This window comes from Onychostruthus taczanowskii, unplaced genomic scaffold (genome assembly GCF_017590055.1).
Source record: "Onychostruthus taczanowskii isolate IOZ18803 unplaced genomic scaffold, ASM1759005v1 scaffold111, whole genome shotgun sequence".
Taxonomy (NCBI): Eukaryota; Metazoa; Chordata; class Aves; order Passeriformes; family Passeridae; genus Onychostruthus; species Onychostruthus taczanowskii.
This window is the reverse complement of record NW_024497741.1, coordinates 1,653,089-1,672,543: the sequence shown is the minus strand read 5'-3', so window position 1 is coordinate 1,672,543 and position 19,455 is coordinate 1,653,089. Positions and strand designations below refer to the sequence as shown.

At 42.7% G+C, this 19,455-nt stretch overlaps 1 protein-coding gene across 1 annotated transcript in view; it reads left to right on the top strand.

The window, feature by feature from the left end:
- The first annotated feature begins 15,724 nt into the window (after positions 1 to 15,724).
- The window catches only part of GALNT2 (polypeptide N-acetylgalactosaminyltransferase 2), an 89,711-nt gene continuing 85,980 nt past the window's right edge, over positions 15,725 to 19,455 (top strand). Inside the window, exon 1 of the mRNA XM_041424171.1 lies at positions 15,725 to 15,917. Within this exon, the coding sequence (XP_041280105.1) occupies positions 15,795 to 15,917 (123 nt within the window). The 5' untranslated portion in view covers positions 15,725 to 15,794. The remainder of the gene's footprint in view (positions 15,918 to 19,455) is intronic.

Genomic DNA, 19,455 nt, shown 5'->3' with positions numbered 1-19,455 from the left:
AAAAAAACAAGTGACGTACCATAGACAAATCTGGCAGGTCATCAAGATGCAAAGGTTGGACTGTACACTAAGAAAAAAATCAGATATAGTTAACACTTCATTCATTGTTCCCAGAACACCATCCTTTTGGTTTATGGGCATAAGTATAGTCTGACTGGTAATTTTTATACTATTTGACCTACCACACCCACTGATTATTGTTTTTATCACACTGGAATAACTGGTGAAAAGTAACAATTACTGTACTCTGAGCTCGCAGTGGAGGTACATTTCCCAGTGCTGAAGGCAATGTGCCATGTCCAAGGGAGTTCCACACACAGGTAATTTCCGGGTATCCTTTTGGTTCTGCTGCAGATTTTGTTATCGCTATTTATTTACTGAGCACTGCCAATGAGCTTGGTTTTGTACACTGTGTAAGAAAAGCAAGCAGAGCCTGACTCCTAGCCAAGGTAAACTGGCATGTTGCGCTCTGGCGAGTCTGGCTCTTGCTCCCTTATCCTTGGGGCTTGCCATCAAAGGCTTTCCCCGCTGCATTAAGTACCAAGCTTATTTCATTTGCTAACTGTACATTCAAACACTGTTGGGGAACCAGCCTTACTGAGAAACTGGGACTTAAATCAGCTGCAGTGGGAATTCCAATGCCTCATTCCTAAACCACACCAGTCTGCTCTTTCTTTTATTGTGTTTCTCTTATTTCTTTTATGTGACTTCTTGCATGCAGAAAAACTCTCTTACTGCATCTTACTGGAAGCAAACACCACAAGGTTTCTCTCATTCCTTTGAACACCAAATCAAAATTCTCCTGGACATGAATAGGACACATTCAGGGCACTTGGTGATGTGAGGTGCTTGCACAGCCAAAAAGTTAACCTCCATTACCTTCCTCCCTGCTTGGACTTCTAAATGCTGTTCACCGAGGAGCTAGAGAAAATCTCACTTGTCTGGGGAAAGGCCATTTCCTTGTGAAGGAAACTTCCTTGTGAGCTCTGCAGGGAGCAGCTGAAAGACTGTATTCCTGGGCATTTGGCAAACTCTGGGCAGAGATGTGCTGAGGTACCATGAGGTGTGAGGAAAAGTACATAAGAAAAGGGGGCACAGTTCTCTCCACTGCCATTCCTAGACAGGATCATGTCTCCTAGAAGAGCCTTGGGAACATCACCCTTTGAAGTGCAGCAGAGTTTCTGTGTTTCTCAGAGCATTATGCAGCACGGGCTGGGGTAATGTACAGGTGGCTAAAGGCTGTCATGCCCTGCTCACGGAGGTTGTCCCTGCTGCACTTCTTACAGCTACTTTGCTATGCAAGAATGAGCTTACACCTCTCTTGGGCCTTGTATTTTTGTCACAGCAATGAGGAGAGCCACAGCTAAGGCTCCATGTATTTATTAAGATCCTGGACAGACTGCAGTCCATGCTAAACTCTGCATTGCTCTAGTCCTACTGTTTTTCATACCGAGCTATTGTAAAACTAGGTGTTCCTTCAGCTGTAGTTGTACTCTGGCTTGTAGTGCTCGTAGCTGGAGGGATAGAGAACAGAAACTTACCCCACGTCCAGAGAACATGAGTTAAAACTGGGAGCTGATGGGAAATGTGAAAAATGTGAGGTCTTCTGTAAGGATAATAGCCAAAAGCAATAAATATATAAGTAAATAAATCCATAAATAATTGAGGAAACATGTCCTTGGGTATCATAAGGAAAGTAAGTGGAAGATGGGATAGAATTAGAGGAAGGACTGCAAGGAAAGGAAAGAAGAAGCAATGACAAAAACAGAGTGTTTTATCGTGTGTTCATTTTTCTTAGGAGAAGTTGGGAGAGGGAATTGTGGAATAGGAAGAAAGGGAATAGAAACATTAAGATCTGTGAAAGTAAGGAGAAAAGGGAAGATGCTGAAAGATGTAAAAAAAAGTTAAAAATAATGATGAAGGAAACATAGGAAAACACAGGTTGTGAAAGAAGTAAAAAGCAACCAAAACAAGATTTTACTGTCCTTCCACACAACATATGCTGCTCAGTGTGATTAAACCAGCAAACTTAGAGGGTTGTTCTGCAGAGCAAAGGGCCTGTCTGTGAAAGAGAGGGGTAAGAATCTGGCAAGACGGTGAGATAGATGAAGAATTGGATGGCTGAGAATGTACAAGAGAAATAAGAAAAATCAATGTTACTGTGGAAAGGCTGATGCCAGAACATTATGGCAACAAAAATTAATTTTTTAATTTAAAAATTTAAAAAATTTTCAGTTTCTGCAGAGCATGACTGCTGAGAGCCAGGGACATTGGGTAGGTTCTGTGGTGGCTGAATTGTGTGTTCACAAGCGCCTGCATTTGGTTGCAAGTGTGAATCTACCTCATCAAAAGTTTTCTTGAGATTTTCTTAGGAGTCACCTAAGTGAATTCATGCGGTGATGTTTTTGGTACACGCTGATGTATCAGAAGACCAATAAGAGCAAGTTACAGTTTCACCAGGAGACTTGCTTTATTCTGACTTAAAATCTCTTTTGAAAAAAAATAGCAATCTGAAAATAAAGACAGGTCATCTGGCTGGAGATCTTCCTTGCATCACCATGCATTGTTTTCATTATGGTTGGAAAATATCCTCCCCCTGCTCCAACAGACAACCAAATCCATGTGGAGAGGTAGTAAAGCAAAATGTAGAAACTTTTCTGCAAGTAATTGTCTTCTTAGAAAGTGTAAAAAGGTGCAATTGCCTGAGGCTGCCATTCAGTTGATTGCATTGTGGGGGGTTTAGGGCTGTGAACAAATAAGAGCCACATTGAAACAAGGCAAATCAGCTTTTGTGGTGCTCCATCCTCCAGCAGATAAAATACGTCTTGTAATTTGAGGTTGTCTCACGCTTGTTGATACCACACCACTGCCAGCAGCACACAAGAGAGTAGACACCAAGACAAATATTGCCCACACTGCTCCTCAGCACCAAGACAGGAGCAGCTGAGGTGATGGTGGTACCTTCATCTTCTTGCAGCACAGGCACTCCCTGTACTTTAACCTGGAACAGTCCTGTGGATTCCTCATTTTCTGGGTCCTGGTGGGCAGGGATGCAGCACGTGCAGCAGTTCACACAGCACCTGCACAGCAGCCTATGGTTCAGGTTGGAGGTGTTCCAGCATCCCACAACTCTAGCTTTGCCTTTAGCAGGGTTGATCCTGAGGTAGAGATTGAATTCTAAGGTTCTTCAGTGACAACTGAAGCCTAAATAAACCTTCCATGCCTTGAACTACAGAGAGGACAAAGATTCAGGGTGATCTAAAAATATTATCAGTAGAGTCCAATGTCAGAACAAGATCCAGGAGTGACTGGAAAGGGGTTATGTATGACCACTGGAGTTTACTCATGCCATGTAGCTGTGAACATACACAGCTCATCAGGGAGAGAAGAACGGAATAGAAACTTCTCAGGACTCCCACCACTGGAAAATCCACATGTGAAAGCTGAGAGCAGAGTTGGATGATTACAATGATTCCTGCCTGTCTAAGAAAAGCGTGAGAAAGCAAAGGTGTCTGATCCTGAATTTGTAACTGCCAAAATGTTGAAGTGTCTGAAAAGCACCTGCAGCTCAGCTTCAACTCAGTGCTGTTGCAAACAAAAAGGAACTGGATGGATCTTTTGATAAAATAGGATTGAGAATGTTGACAAGCTGTATGAAACCACTGAGAAAATTTCCCTGCTCCAAGCAGGATAAAATATACCTGTAGAATTGTCAGACCTCTTCTTAAACTTTTCTATGAGCAGAGTCCTGAGTGTTCCTAAAAATTATTAGCCAGCTCTGAATTTTCCTTCATCACCCAACTGCCATTCTACAAGATCCACTGGATTCTTTCCTGAAGATTGAGCAAAGGAAGTAAGTTATTGTTGTCCTTTCTTGGACAGTCTTTCATATACTGGAAAACTATTATTAAATCTCCCAGTGAAGCTTCTAGAGTGACCAACCTAATTATACAAGCTGTTTCTGATAGGCCATATTCTATAAATATCTTACATTTTTATTGTTTTCTTAAAAAGAGTTACCCAGAGCTAGATCCAATACACTAGCTGGCTCTTCATTGAAGAGCTGCATAATTCCCTATTGCATTTGACACTCCTGTAATAATGCATCTCATATGAGATTTGTCTTTCATGAGATTTAACTGATTTGCTCATATTTGCACTGAGTCATATTCTAGATCTCACATCCTTTTTTTTCCCTAGCCCTTCCAACTCTTTTATGATTTCTCATTTTGTATTTGTGCATTTGATCTTTCATTTCTCCATTTAGTTCTTCATGTGCAGTGTTACTAAATTCTGTCTTGATAATTTTAGACTATTTCTCCAACATATTGAGATAATTTTGTATTCTGATCCCATCTTCTGAATTACTTCCATCCGCTCCCACCTTGGTGTCATCAGCAAATTTTATAAATGCTCTCTCCACTCCAACATCTCTGAGGACAGCAAGAAGATACTGAGCTAGGTAATAAAACAATATTTTTAAACCTTGCAAAGATAAATAGTGAGCTAAACTCTGATAAAGAACACTTCAGGCTGAAACGGGTGGGAATATATCTTAGCTCTAGGATTTCTAATCCCAGTTTGTGTGACTATTGTGCACGTACTACACACTTCAGCAAAGACTGGGAAAATGCAATCCTAATTTTTGTGAGGGGCCTTTTTCCTCTACCACCCTAACTGCAAATGAAAAAAGATGCTGGTAAACTAAAGTATAAAAAGAACCATATTGTATAGTACAAGATAATACCAGGAAGAAGTTTAGTATTCAGGGAATGTACGGCACTAAAGTACTTGTCAATGTTGCAGTATTTTGACATATAAGTGGGACACATCTGAAACCTTATCTTTGCCCACCATTGCCTAGTGCTAAGACTTGGCACAATGACAGAATTCATCTTGCTCAGGAGTCAAGATGTTACAAGAGCCATCTCTAGGAAAAAAATAAAAAAGAAAGAAGAAATGGCTGCACCTCTAGAAGTCTTATACCTCTGGGTTGGCAATTGCAGCATCTATACTCTTGACAAGCTTGGAAGGTTTTGTCTGAACTCAGAAACGCACAATTTGTGAACTTGGTCTCAGAGAAAATGTCAAGAAGCATTGGATGAAGAGGATTGTTTCCTTAGCCTTTGGGATACTGCCAGTTCTCCCAAATTGCTGTCAACCTTGCCACTGCTTGTATGATTTTCCCATCTGTGTAATCAATTGACAAAATATATCTTTTTCTTCCAGAAGGTGTTCACCCTGCCTTCACTTTGAAGTGTTTTGTTGCTTTTGTTTGGGTTTGTTTGGTTTGGTTTTGTTTTTTCCTCTGCAGGGTTGTTTTTATGCCTGGAGATCTAAAAGAAACAATGAACTGAAAGTACAGTAAATTCCTGTTGTAGCTGTTCAATTTTTTTGGTTGGTTCCAGCAAATTTCATGGTTCTGAATGGTGCTGGGCCAACAGCCTCTGTACCGAAGTTGCCTTTCTTTTCCAAAGAGCAGGAATAGGATCGGTGCTGGCTTTACCAAGGCTCCTTTACTGGTTTGTATCTCAGCCCAGTAGGGCTAAGAGCAGTCTAGGCACTTGGTTGTGGTCCCATCACACAGGGACCTGTTACATGTGCAAATGATCATAAGCTGTGCTGTGGACTCTGATCCACTCTGAGTGGGCTGACACCAGACCATTTCAGAGCCAGCTATTGAACAGCAGCCACTTCTCTCTGGCAGAGACTGGGAGCTCTCTGTGTGCTGTTCCCAGCTGCCTGGGGCCACCAGCTCTCCCAGCAGACACACGAAGACCCTGCTTGTGACAAGACCAGTCTGAATTCTTCTGTGAGTTTCTCAAGGAAGCAGAGGAAAACCTTGGCAGAGAGTGACTTAAATGGGAAGGGAGTAACTGATTAAACACTGAAAAGACTCTTTGGCTCAGCTGATTTATTTATTCAAACTTTTCTCAGCTCTAAATAATGTCACTTGCCATGGGGCATGCAGGATAAAAGCACAACTCTAGCAGGGTTTCCTGCACTGGAGAGGTTCCTCTCTAAAGACTTTATTCTTCTTTGAAAGTAAAACATCTCCACCTGGTAAATTCAGACTTCTCTCATATTTGCAGGTACATGCCCTTTGGTTTTGCATTTCTTAGAATGTCAGAAGCACACTAACTCCTCTCAGCATCTATTAGCTACTACCTCAAGTTTCCACCAGGATTCTGCTTCCTTCACTGTGGGGGTGGGATGTGGGAATACTCTTGGAGGCCCTTTCTTTCAAGTCTTTTTTTCCTGGGCATTGACACAGTACAATTTTTCAAGAACTAATAGAATGACATACGGAGCGGGACCCTGACATGCATTTGAGATCCAAAGTCCCCATCTTTCCCTCTCTCTCTGTGCGTGATGATATGACCTCATGGCTGATCAAATGCAGCGATTGAAGCACCAGTGGGATTCTGAACTTGTTTGGTGTCCTATCAAATTCTTTGATATAACTGTATAACAGCTCAATGTTTTAGTGACTAGGGAAAAAAACCCAACAAAGCAGCTCTTCTGAGTGTATTGGGCCTGCTGATGTTTTTTTGGCTTTTAGAACAGAAAATCTAACTAAAATAATAATCTTATGAACTGCTTCATTTTTCCTGTTTGTTATTGTTACTCAAGCACATGGTATGCCTGGAGATAATCTAGCCAAGAAAGCAGCATTGACAGCAAGGAAACATTGTGGAAAGCCAACACAGAGCATCATGATCTAACCCAGGGTACCTCCAGCTGCCAGGTTAATTATTATTTACTCACATGGCGGAAAATACGTGATTAATTAAAGCAAGAAAGTGCACTGCCCTTTATTGAATTTAAAAGAAGTCTGCCTGCCAGGAAGAAGGACAAAATATGTGAAACTGAAAAACTGAAGTAGGAGCAGGAAAGAGAAAGACACAAGCTAACAGTGTTCCTGCAGCAGCTGGGGCTTCCCATTGCATACAGCCTCTAGCAGAGCCCCATGAGAAAGCAAGGAAAACCATGACACTCAAGCACTGAGGATATTCCTTTTGTTCTGGCTGAAATTCTGTGCCAGTGTCTGGACAGGGTCCTGGGGAATTGTGGGAGCACAGGGAGATATTTCTTAAATACTGTGTTTCTCTGTGCTGTGTAGGTGTGTGCCTGGCTAAGGTGCAGTGCCATGGCCCTTTTCCTGATGGGATCCTTGCCTTCAGGTGTGGTGGTGTGTAGGATCAAGACACCATCCTCCTTGCCCTCTCCTTAGCAAGAACTCCACGCCTCAGCTGCTCTATCATACAGGATGCAGGATGCTCCATCATACATCATGCAGGATCCTGAAAGGGCAGATGGCTCAGGATCCAGAAAGGGCAGAGAGCTCGGACAAATAATGGTTTAGGTGAGGCACTGCCAGGCTTGGCAGGGGTCCTATGGGTTAAAGACAGGATCCTGCTGCTGGACTGCTAGGATTTTTGCCAAGGTTAGTACAGTGTATGCACATTTTTCTTGCCACTGTCACACTGTACCTCGGCAGGTGCATCTGTGTCCCTAGGCAAGTATTTAGTGTGCTCCTCTGTAACAAGGACACATAGAGAATAGCTGGTAAATGTTTTATATGGGGCAGTACACTCAAGGATATTTGTTCCTGTAAAAGTGTCCTGGGACATCCATCTAGAGCGGATGACTCAGTACCAAAAAAAAAAAAAATACAGTAGAAGTGCTACTTGCAAAGATATGATACCAGAAACAGTGCTTTTCTTGTTCAGCATCACAGAGTTTTCTATTCCCAGAATCACAGCAGGAAGCATTACCCAAAATGTGTGAGGTTTCTTTCCTTAACAAGAGATGTGTGAGAGGCTACAGCACAAAAGCTTCAGGTCCCTTGTGCTGGGCTACCTGACCCAAGCAGTACATCCCCATACTTCACCAAGTGGAGGGCATGTCTTCTCTTTTTCAATTCTTGCCTCTTTTCCCCTTCCTCTCTCTCTCCCGTTCCCTCTCCCTCTCTTTCTCCCTCTCCCTCTCTCTTTCCCTCTCCCTTTTCCTCTTTCTGAGCCTTCTTTACCCTTGCCACCTCTGCCATCCCTGCACACAAGCCCTTGGAATAGTGGCCCCGTGAGCATTTTCATGCAATATGTTTCCAGTGGTGATACTTTTTTAGGCATTTGGTGAGATATATATGCTGAAGTGCAGCTCTGGAAGCTCTTTTCTTTTCTCCACTGTATATTACCATTTTTTGGTAAGAGAAGGAGCTTTATGGGAAACCTGGTTCTTTTTTTCAACTTACATCAACATAACTTGTTGTAATGACTTGGCCTTCTACAGAGTCACTCCCAATTTACAACAGTGTGTGTGAGATTACAATTGTACAAAGTATTGCTGTCTTGAACTTACGGTGAATTCCTGAGGCAAAAGATATTATTTTCATAAGGGAAGCCACATTTACACCCCTATGTGCTGGAAAAATTTAATTTACAAGTAAAAATAAAATCATTATTTGACCACCTCTCCCCAAGGTGCATGTCTCTTAGTTCAGATATAGTTTTGAAAGCTAGAGAAAACAGTGAGCAATATCCTGGTAGAATGTGAAAAGGGATATTAACCTCAGCTAACAAAGTCACAAACCTTCAGCTCACAGGACAAGGACAGAAAGTTCTTTTATTTCATGTTTTACTCCTTGGAAGAAGACAGTTGCTCCCGTACTTGAAACTCTTGAAAGAACAAAGGGGATGGAAAATACATGGTATCTGCAAGGAAATCTCAGCTTTTCTTTCAAATTATTTTGTGTGATAGGCACTGGGGCCAAGATCATTGTGGTTCAGTTGTATTATGGAGGGGGTGGATCTGGCTGCTTCTGTTGGAAGAGGAAGAGTGTAAAACTAATTTCTCGAGGTCTGTTGTTTTTGGTCCTGTTTTCAGAAACAGTCTTCCATGATTTTAATGGATGATGATAAAGGTTTGAAGCCAAACTGGTCGTGAAGGTTACAAATGGGGTCAATTTCCATCTCTTGTGGTGAGCATATTTACTGTCTGTTCCAAAGTACTGAAAGATTAAACTTGTGAGAAATCAATATATGACTTCTGGAGAGTATGTGAACTGAAAGAAACATCTCTTTCCCCTATTATATGAAATATGTTCTTGAGTGTAACAGAGATGTTCTGTGTAATTTGTTATAAGGATTTGGGGATCCAAACACAAAATTTTGCAAATTGGCAAATATGCAAAAGGAACATGACAAAACTAAAGTATTTATTGATAATATGTGCTGTCTGAAAATACTACTTTTAATTGCACAGTGAAAAATATTCTTGAGCAAAATCCAGGAGTACAATATATAGCATTGATAAAAATACATCGCTGAGGTTTATTTGTTTAGGCACTGTTGTAATTCAAAAAGCAGATATGGTGCTAAGGCAGGTGTGGGGGGAGTGGTGTCCTTCACCTGGTGCAGAGGATGTATAGCACTGCTAACTGTCAGATTGCACTGTGTCCAGTGGGAATAGGTTGCTATGGGCAGCACGGCACTTTTGAAGCATGAGCTCCACTATGTGCACCTGAGTGGGAGGCAATAGTATTAAGATGGAAAATTATATTAAAAAAAAATTAATCAAAGACATCTGAGCCGTATTCAGCCTGCTCATGACGGCATTTCTGATGTGACTTGCCACTGTCAGTGATTAGAATGTTCCTCCAGAGAACTGGAGACCTGCTTGCCATATCTCAGACTGAAGGCACATGCTTTAACTCCTAATATGAGGGAACTGGGGAAGAAGTAAGAAAATGTTTTCCACTATCCAGCTAAATCTAAAATATTGTATAGCAAGGAAAGGTTTTCTTCTCTGCCCTTCTGAATGATACACAATCACTGAAGAGAAACATTTACAATACCTAAACTGAGCACTCACTAAGCATCATGTTGTCCCTGCCACCTGGGTCTGATATCCTGGGTAGCTGGCGATCTACACAACTTATCAATCTTTTCAATTCAGAAATTGCAGATGGTGCAGCAGCTTTGGAAGACAAAAGCCTGTGTTGCTTCCTTGTACTCTCACCTCCCCTCTTACCATGCCTCCTTCAGTCTTCTTTATGTTTTTTTCTTTTTGTCTTTTTCTATGGCATTCCCTGTGGTGAGCTGATGATGGTGCAACTAGCTAAGAAAATCTTTATGTAAAGACATAAGCAAAACCTGCTTCTGGTAAAACACTTTGACTAAGGAAAATCTTTTTCCTAATCTCCATGAATCTGATTGTAGAGTAATTTAGCTGCATTTTCTATGCTTCGCTGTAGGAAACTTGTATCATAGATAGTCTCAAATTTCTTGGCTGTAGCCTTACTGCTCTGGATTACAAATTTGAATGGACAAAGCACCAGTTGAGATTACAGTACCATTGTCTGATGGGTTCACATTTGTCTCTGTTGCTCAAAAACAGACTTGTGTATTATGCATTAGCACATAATGTTTACCCCTAGCCTCAAATTACTTACAGTACTACAGCTGCACTCCACTGCTATGTAGTGTTGCTAGAGAGGAAAGGATGGAATTTCCTGCCTCGTCTCATACCATAGATCATCAGTCTTTACCACTTCTGGCAGCTATGACCTTCGGAATTTGGATAATTCCAATGAAGGAGTGTCAAATTACTTCAATCAAAGGTGAGGTTGTTGTTTCTGCAAGTCTCTCTCCATGACTGATTCTCTTTCATCTATCATCACTCTCCTATGAGAGAGACTTCTGAGCCATATCACATTTTGATATCTGATCAGCAGCCTACAGAATGCTGCAAGAGGTTTGTTTTGTTCTGCTGAAGTTCAGTCCAACATGCAAAGTGACTCAGGAAGAATAGCTGGCAGTGGGACTGCAGTTTGTTCTGGCTTCTGCCATCTTTAGCAGGAGGCCAAGCAAAGGCTGAGTTGTTCTTTCTTTGTCTTCACCACCCATAGGAAAAGAATCTGTTTCCTCTCCTTGTTGAACTGAATTACTCCAAGGAATGGTGAACCTTAAACTTTATTTAATAGAGAGGAAAGGCTTCCAGATTTGGATAATTTGCCTTGGAAGCATGAGGGCTTAAGCTAATACTTCAAATTCATGTGAGAAAGTGCAGCGTTTCCAATATCTGCATCGCATGATGTAATGTGTTGATCAATCTCTGATGTGGAAGGAGCATAACAGCAGTGCTATCAGAGGAAATAGCCATTATTTTATGCTTTAAAAGAGAAGATACTACCTTCTCAAATTCAGAGTCTAGGATGAGAGAGCTTTAGTTCTGCAATGCTCGAACATATTTGGACCTTGCCTGACAAACCCTGTGGTCAGGCACAGTGACACACTGTTTTCAAGGTAAAATGTGCATGTACAATATTGCTGCTTGGGGTTTTAACAGTTCAAAAAACATTCTTGGAGGCTAACAAGATTTTCTGGAAGTGAGCCACTTTTGAATGCTATTGCCAGCACGTCTGCCTACTCTGGGTAGCATCAGAAACTCTGCTGAAAAATTAAACAAACATAGTTCTTGGCATCTAAACAGATGGGAAAGGACATGTTGACTCCCAAGTCTTTAGCTGAGGAGGTAGTCTGTTTCTCATTGTTACCACTGTGCAGTGAGGAATTGCAAAACACCTACATAGATTTTCAGACCTGCTAGCTGCACTTAACCTTTAATCTTGCAAGTACTCAGCCATAAGCATATAATTTAAAATGTCTGAGTAGTCCAACTGACTCCAATGGGAATACGCGCTGAATGAAGTTAAACATTTGCATAAACGTTTTCAGGATCAGGCTCTTTCACTACAAACAGAATCCTAGCACTCAGCACTGGGCTTGTGCTGAGTCAAGATTTCAAGACATTAGTAGAACTATATCCTCTACAGATGTATTTTAAATTTCATGTAAATGTGTGATTTCTGTGTTATGAAACAACCTACATTAGGCTGACAAGTAATCTTTCTAATGAGAGAGGAGAAATTATGTACTTTGTGACATAACTGCATAGGTTTGAAAGAATGTAATATGAACTGTATCACCTACATTTTAGCTTCCATGTATCATAGAGGTTGCAACACCTTGATCAGTTATATTTTGCCTTTTAAAGTCTTTTAAACCTATTTTCTGTGTTTTAGACCTGGTCTGAAAATCCTTCATCCTGTTTTTGCAAGGACAAGATTGCTAGCATGAGTAAGAGGTTGACTCACTTATTCCTGAAGGTGAGGACTGCTTTCCATTTGCCCTGCAGAAGGATTTGTTCACCTTTGACTAGATCACATAACTTCAGAAAAGGATAAGCAACTTTTGTGTTGTCCAAATTAGTCTGGTCATGGTTGTGGCTGGTTATGTACCCTCTCTCATATGAGTTCAGTGATGTTCCCTCTGATTTACACCCTAGCTAATTCGATTGGAATTCTGTCCCTCAAATCTAGGTGTCTGCATTGCAGATCAAAAGCAAAGTTTTGATGATTCCTTCTGCAAATTTCACTACCATTTGTACTCTCACATGCTTGATCTCTTTTGTTTAAAGGGCTGTGCTTGATACAGAAGCATTTATATTCTGTGAACCATTCTAGCAATGCTGCTTTTAAAATATGCTAATATTTTCTTTTGAAATGCACTGGGAAAATAATTTAAAAATATCTTACATTTTTCTTGAATTCCTTCCTTTAATTGAAGTGCATTTTTTTTCTGTTTTTCTTTGCTGACTAAACATGTTAGGACATTTGAGGTAAAGAGATATCTGTATGCAAATGCATTGTAATAGAACAGGCAGCTTTTCCTAGAGTTAAATCAATGTAATATTTTCCATTCTAAACCTCTGTGTATTCTGTGGTCTCTGAAATATAAATGATTCAGGATGAAATCTGCCAGATTGGGACTTTGTCCAAATGTGAATATTTTGGAAAGACTTGAACAAAACTGGTTCAGCCAGTTCAGAATATCAGGAGAGTGGAAAAAAAAATTCTTGATCTAAATAGACTCTTACAACCTTTTTTGAGCATTTCTGTAATTTATCAGCAGAAGGCTGAAAAATGAACTCTGACATGGAAACAGCCTTCCTTGAAGTAGGCGTGTATTTGCTTGTTTGAGAAGAGATTAGTTTTGATTTGACTGACTTATAAACCTTTAAGAACTGTGGTTGAGCATGTGCAGTGGATTATTTCGATAAGCTTGTGAAGTGTGAAGCTATAGAAGAGTTTTCTGCACATGCATGGCTGGCTAATTTTGCTGGAAAGGGAAAAAATCTATCTAAGCACATTGCTAAAATCATTGAAAATACCTGCGGCTGCAGGGAGACCTTTGAAGACCATCCAAGATATGTAAGACTATGAAAAGGGCGTTCCTCTAGGTTTTGTAAGGTGTTTAAGCGGTCTGCAGATTTTGTAAAGTTAAATAGGATTATGACTTCATTTAGCACATGAAAGTGTATGATGTTTTCTGTGGGGACATATGTCATGCAAGGCACCCTTTCCCTCAGCAGATCTGCCCAGTGAAGGAATCCCCCAGCAGCAGGAAAGTTACTTCTCCATCTCACGGTAGAGCTCAAGAAGTAGGAGTTTATCAGGATGTTCCCAAGCTTGGGTAGCTGAGTCCTCTGATTGATATAGAAAACCTTGCTGAATGGTTATTTGCTAAATGGAAATTTAGCTTTGGAGTGAGGTGTGTTTGTATGTGTACGTGTGTGCATGTGTCTTTTTAGATGCAGGCACAGTCAGTGATTTTGGAGAAACTGCTCTCACTTGCATCAAACACACTCTGGATAAATCAAATACTCTCATCTAGAACATCTGTGTGTCTCCTGGCAGCCCATACTCTCCAGTGTATGTCACTTCAAATAGATGCTAGCTATTTGATTCCAAAACTTGTATTTTTCCCAAATTGGGTGTCTGTGTCCAACTCCCTCCAAACTAAATTCATAATGCTCAGTTTATTGAAAGATTAATTTGCTCTGAAGAAATCAATCTCTTTGTTTTACACTCCCTGGATAATGGACACTTATTTGGGATTCCTTCCTTTGTCTTTTTACCCATGCTATCTCTCCAGGAGTGCTCTGGCAGGTGGGAAGGTATGCAGTTATTCCCTGAAATCTCTGCATGCCAGACAACTTCTGCCCAGGCAGTGCCAACACTGACACAATTCACCTTCTTGATAAGACTGTCAGTGGACAGACTGTGCTGGTGAACAGGTGAGTTTTTGATGCCATTTCTTCTAGCTGCTGGATCTTTTCCTGCTTATGTAACAGAATTTATGCCAGACCCCCTGGCCACATCCTGGCCCAGCTTGGTGAGCAGTCTGCTACAGAGGCTCTGTAGCCACCGGTGTGGCTGGACTGGCAGAGGCCTGACATTGGTGTGGAGACAAGGAGAAATGTGGAGTACAGTCAGAACACATCGGAGTACAACAGTCTATTGATAGAACACAGTGAGATGACAGAAAAGACCCCAAACATTTCAAAACCAGGAATGTTCTTCTTTGAGTTGAAATTGAGCCTCTGAAATAGAGGTGCTTTTTAATGGTTAGAGAATGTGTCACTTGCTAGTTTGGTGTTCTCATTTCTTGATATCTCACAGTGGGATGAGATAGCAGCAAATGCTAAACAACAGGAAACTCATTGGAATAACAGCAGCATGAGCTGTGCACATGAGAGTCATTGAAGTAGTGGCACTGTAGTGGGGTGTTCAAGGGTGGAATTGGGTAAGTAGAAAGAAAGATAATTTTACCAGGCAATGACTCCATATCGACAGACCAGCCTTTAAGAGCAGAGCCTAACGTGGGTCACCCTCCTGGGAAGATCCAGGCAGAATCCCCCAGAGATCCCTTTAGGCCTGTGTTAGTGGTTCCAGACTGGGCACTGCTGTAGTGGTGACTTCAAAAGTGCAAGCAGAGCAGGTATGTGACCTCAGTGGGGTGGTGGGCTGTCAGGTGCTCGGTGTGTCCCATAGGGCCATGGAAAAATCTCTTCAAAAATGTAATGCAGAGAGTAGTGGACATGTCCTGACAAGACTGCTTTCTGACCTTTGAGGCATAATGAAGACCTGCCTCGCTACCTACCTCAAATGACTTCAGGGACACCACCTTCATAGAGCACATTTTCCGTTCTGAAAAGAGTCAGAGACACAACTTGTGTTGTGGTCAGTCTGGAATTTGTGGGGGCTTGGGATGTGATCATCCAATATGATCAGGGGAGCAAGACAACTCCGAAGAGGTGAGACACACACACTAGCGCTGTCCTTGGAGGATGAACGAGGTCCTTGGAGGATGAACGAGGGCGCAGCCACTACCAAACGCTGTAAGCCCGGAGCACCCCTCATGTCCGAGGTGCCGCTGCGGCACTGCCCACGGCCCAGCTGCGCCGGGACCCCGCGCACGGCTGCAGGAGAGCCGGCACGGACACTTCGGGCTACGGCAGGCGGAGAGTGCGGGGCACGGACCGGGGCTAGTCTGGAGTTTTTGCGGTACCGAGAGTCTCCGCGTAATCGGCCAGTATGAGCAGGAAGGGAGTGGGACAACTCCGAGGAGGAGAGACCCGCACAGCCGCGCAGTCCCGCGGTGCCCCGCCGCCTCAGGGCGGGGAGCGGTCTCCCCCCGGGCCGCTCGCCCGCTGCCCGCGAGGCGCGGCTCCCGCCCCCCGGCCGGCGGAGGCGGCGGCCCGGCGTACTGCAACCATGGCGACGGCGGCGGAGCCGGCCCGCCCCCCGCGGGGCCGGGCGGCGCGGGATTGGTTGGGGGGCGGGCGCTCGCCCTCTGCCCCCTGACCCTGCGCGGCGGCGGCGGCAGGAGCGGAGGCGGCGGCTGCTGGCGGCCGTTTCCTGGTGGCCTGGCGGCGGAGCGGGAGGGAGGATGCGGCGCAGGTCTCGGCTGCTGCTCTGCTTCGCCTTCCTCTGGGTGCTGGGCATCGCCTACTACATGTACTCGGGCGGCAGCGCCGCGCTGGCCGGCGGCGGCGGAGGCGGCAGGAGGAAGGTGAGAGCTCAGCCCGGGGAAGGTGTGCCCGCTCCCTGCCCCGGCGGCGGGGCGGCGCGGGCCGGACGGGGGGCAGCGCTGCGCGGCCCTCGGGCTGGGAGCAGGGGCGGCGGCCGGGGGCATCTGTTCACGACCGCTCGCTTGCAGGCGGCGTGAAACTGCCCCGGGCTGCTCCTTCCCCCTTCCAGCCCGCCCTTCTCCAGCCCGCTTCCCGGAGGCAGATGGCTTCTTTGTGGACTTCAGACCGATTTCAGCCCCGTCGCGTCGCTCCTTATCCAACTGCAGCCGGCCACGTCCCGGGCCGGGGGAAGTTGGTGTGGGGAGGGCCGGGGCTGCGTGCCGGGGCGGGGGGGGGGCCGCCTGGCTCCGCTCCGCTCCCGGCACAGAGCGTCTGCTCCCTTCAGCATTCCCCGCCGGCACCGGAGTCCTTTGGGCTCGTGTTCCCACCTAGAGAGCACGCGAGGATCCGAGCTGCTAATGCATTTTCCCTTTGGATGCAACGCGCTTTCCTTTCTCTTTAGCGCTGTGTCTGGAGGGTACCGTTTTCCGACCAGTTTTGCAATATTCCAGGAAATTGCCGGATTTGTCATGTTTTATGTCTGTGGCGTGGAAGGTCTGTCTCTTCCTTCTTATAGCAGCTCATGTTACGAGTGTTACTAATGTTCAAGAAGTTCCCTGCGGACAATACATGAGTAATTTTTCAGTATTCTGGTCATCAGGTTATTAAATAGATTTTTCTAGGTGTTGTAGTAATTCATCGATCAGGAGCACAGCTGGAAGTTAAGCACATCACAGTTCACGTTTGTGTCAATCAGAACGGGGTTTTGTGGCATGATGTGGACAAAGTTGCCACTTCCCTCTATCTCTGCTTAGAAAAATTAAGTGTTTTTTTTTTTTTTTTTTTGTGGTATTTCGCCTGCAATAAAGATTAGTGAAATCAAGAGTTTTATAAACTGCTGTTTAAGCCTTCTATTTTGAAATAGGAAAGGTGTAAAGCATTATTGTGTAGTTTTTTACAAAAAACCCAGAAGAGGGCAATTGAATGAAGTGCGCTACACTTGAACGGTGTTGTTTGCTAATGAATTGCTGCCTCCTATTAAATGAAAAGTAGTGCTTTGTAGGTCTAGCTGATATATAAAAAGGAATATTTTTATGTTTCTTTAATGCAGTTTGGTTCATTAATGTATATATTCCCTGTAAAAAAAACGCTGATGACTTGTTCCTGTGTCGGGTTGTGGAAGCAAATACTTGGATGGCTACTTCTGTGAGCAAGGGTTTAGAGAATGAGTCACTGCTCACTGATAATTGCCTCTCTGTCCTGTTTTTTATTGTCTCTGTACCTTAGGAATATGTTCAACAGTGACTTTTGATGTAATATATTAGAATAAGTCTAAGTATGTATTGCCACCTACAAGCTCCCATTCCTTCAAAGTAGATACAATAGCAGAAATAGATCAAGCGTGTGAAAGTAAGGCAGTAGCCTAAAGCCTTTCTTGAAGAACCACCAGAGTGTTTTTAGAAAGTAAAAGCAATCTTACACTGCTGCTATATAATGGGATAAAGAAAAGCTATCAAGGCAAATGTATCTGCAGATAGGGAAATATATTTTTAACTCTTATGGTGTGTTACATTTGGAGTTTCCAGACAGTTTTGCAATTCTGTTCAATTAATTTTTACTGCTGAGGAAAATGCAGTGTGGGGGTAGTCATTTGCCCAAGGTCACCTAGAAGACTTGGTGAGAATAAAATAGGAAAGAAATCAGTATTTCTGAGCAAGAGTCTGATGTTTAATCTGGTAGAACCTGTTGCTGTTTATTATTGATTTTAGTAGCAGTTTTTATTATGGTTTTAAGAGATCAATGAACCAGTTACTTGCTTTGGTAGCATTGTTTGGTGTCATTCTGCACAAAATTTAGTAAACCTTACTGGTCTGGGTAGTTGGGAAAGTTTAGTAAGGAACAATTTCAAGAAAATGAGACATTTCATAGACCTGAGCTGAAGCCCAGTGCTGTGTTTAAAAATACAAAACTTTAAAGTAAGGCTGTGGTAAGGAAGTAAGTAGATACTGTGAAAACAAGAAACAAGTGGGGAAATTAACTATTATATGTGGATTGGTGATTTAGGATTCTATTTTCTGTCAGTGAAGCATAAAATTTAATCCCAGGCTTCAGCATAGGTTAGCAAATGTAAGTAGAGGAAGAGGTGTGTAGTGAAATAGCTTTTTGAATCAGAATAAAAGGCTTATTAACTTAGTGTCAGACACTGGTGTAAAGCAAAAAAAACCAAACTGTCTTAAATTAATGAGCAGAAACCCTGCTGTAGTAAATTTCTTGCTGTGTATGACTTCATGTAGTCCTTTTTACTTGCCCACTATTTCAAGGTAATGGAAACAGTTGCTTATAGGAGAACACAATTTTTAATAAATTGTAGTCTCTGCTATTTTCAGTCTATAAAATTACAAAAACTAGGAGGGGATAGTTCATCATTTGTCTAAGTAATTTGCGCGTTAATTACAGATCTGGTTGTACAAACAGAATGTGGTTTTCCATAAGGATTATATTTTTATTCTTTTTTTTTTTTTTCCCCCATTCACAGACCTATGTGTTATTCAGACATACTGGACTTGTCTGATTTGGCACCCAGTCGTGAGGTGTGTTGAACAGCACCAATTCTCTTTCTCTTCAGTAGAATTGAAGGTGTTTGCTCTCTGCCAGGATTGCACCTGAGTAAGAGAAAAAAGTGATTTTTTTTTTTCTAATTTGCTTTTCTTATTAGGGTAGTGTCAGAGTTAATTTAAGCTCCTGCTTATTTTGGTTCTTCATTTACAATCATTCTAATAAGATCTGTGAAGTTGTTTGGATGTTGCAGGATGTGGGACAGCCTTGATAAAGTTTTTGGCCCCTCTCAACAATGGTGCAATCCACAGCTCTGTGTGCAGTATATTGACCTGTTAGGGTCTGAGTAGGCGTGAAAGAGTCTAAAGCACACAAAGCACAAGATATCTCACTGGTAAATGTGTATATAATAACAACAACAACAAAAAAAAAGGGTACAATGCTTCTCATTCTGGACCTAGGCATAAAAACTGTAGTAGAAAGAAGTGATTCACATCTGGAATTCAGTGTGTGACAACTTTTTTTAAAAAAATGTCTGCTTGAAAAGAACAGGGTAGAATCAAAGCCTTTACTTCAAGGGGATTGAAGGGGACAGAAGGGTTTTGGGTTTTTTCCCCTTCTTCCCTCCAGTGCATCTCCAATCAAAATTTTTGTGAACATGAGAGAGCCATGTTCATTTGACTCCTTTCCAGCTGGATCACTGATCTGTAGATTGGAAAGAGTGAGTCTGATTCACGTCTAAAGGTTGGAGAAATGGTTCCAATACAGAGGCTGTGACAGAGAAGAGAGCAAGGTGAAAGCCTAACAATTGTGAGACTGAAAAAAAAAAATGTGGTCTACTTTTATGTTCACTAAATGTGTTTTATATTAAAAAGCCTTTGGAGTGAAGACTGGAAGTGCCCTTTTCATGGATAAATTTCCTAA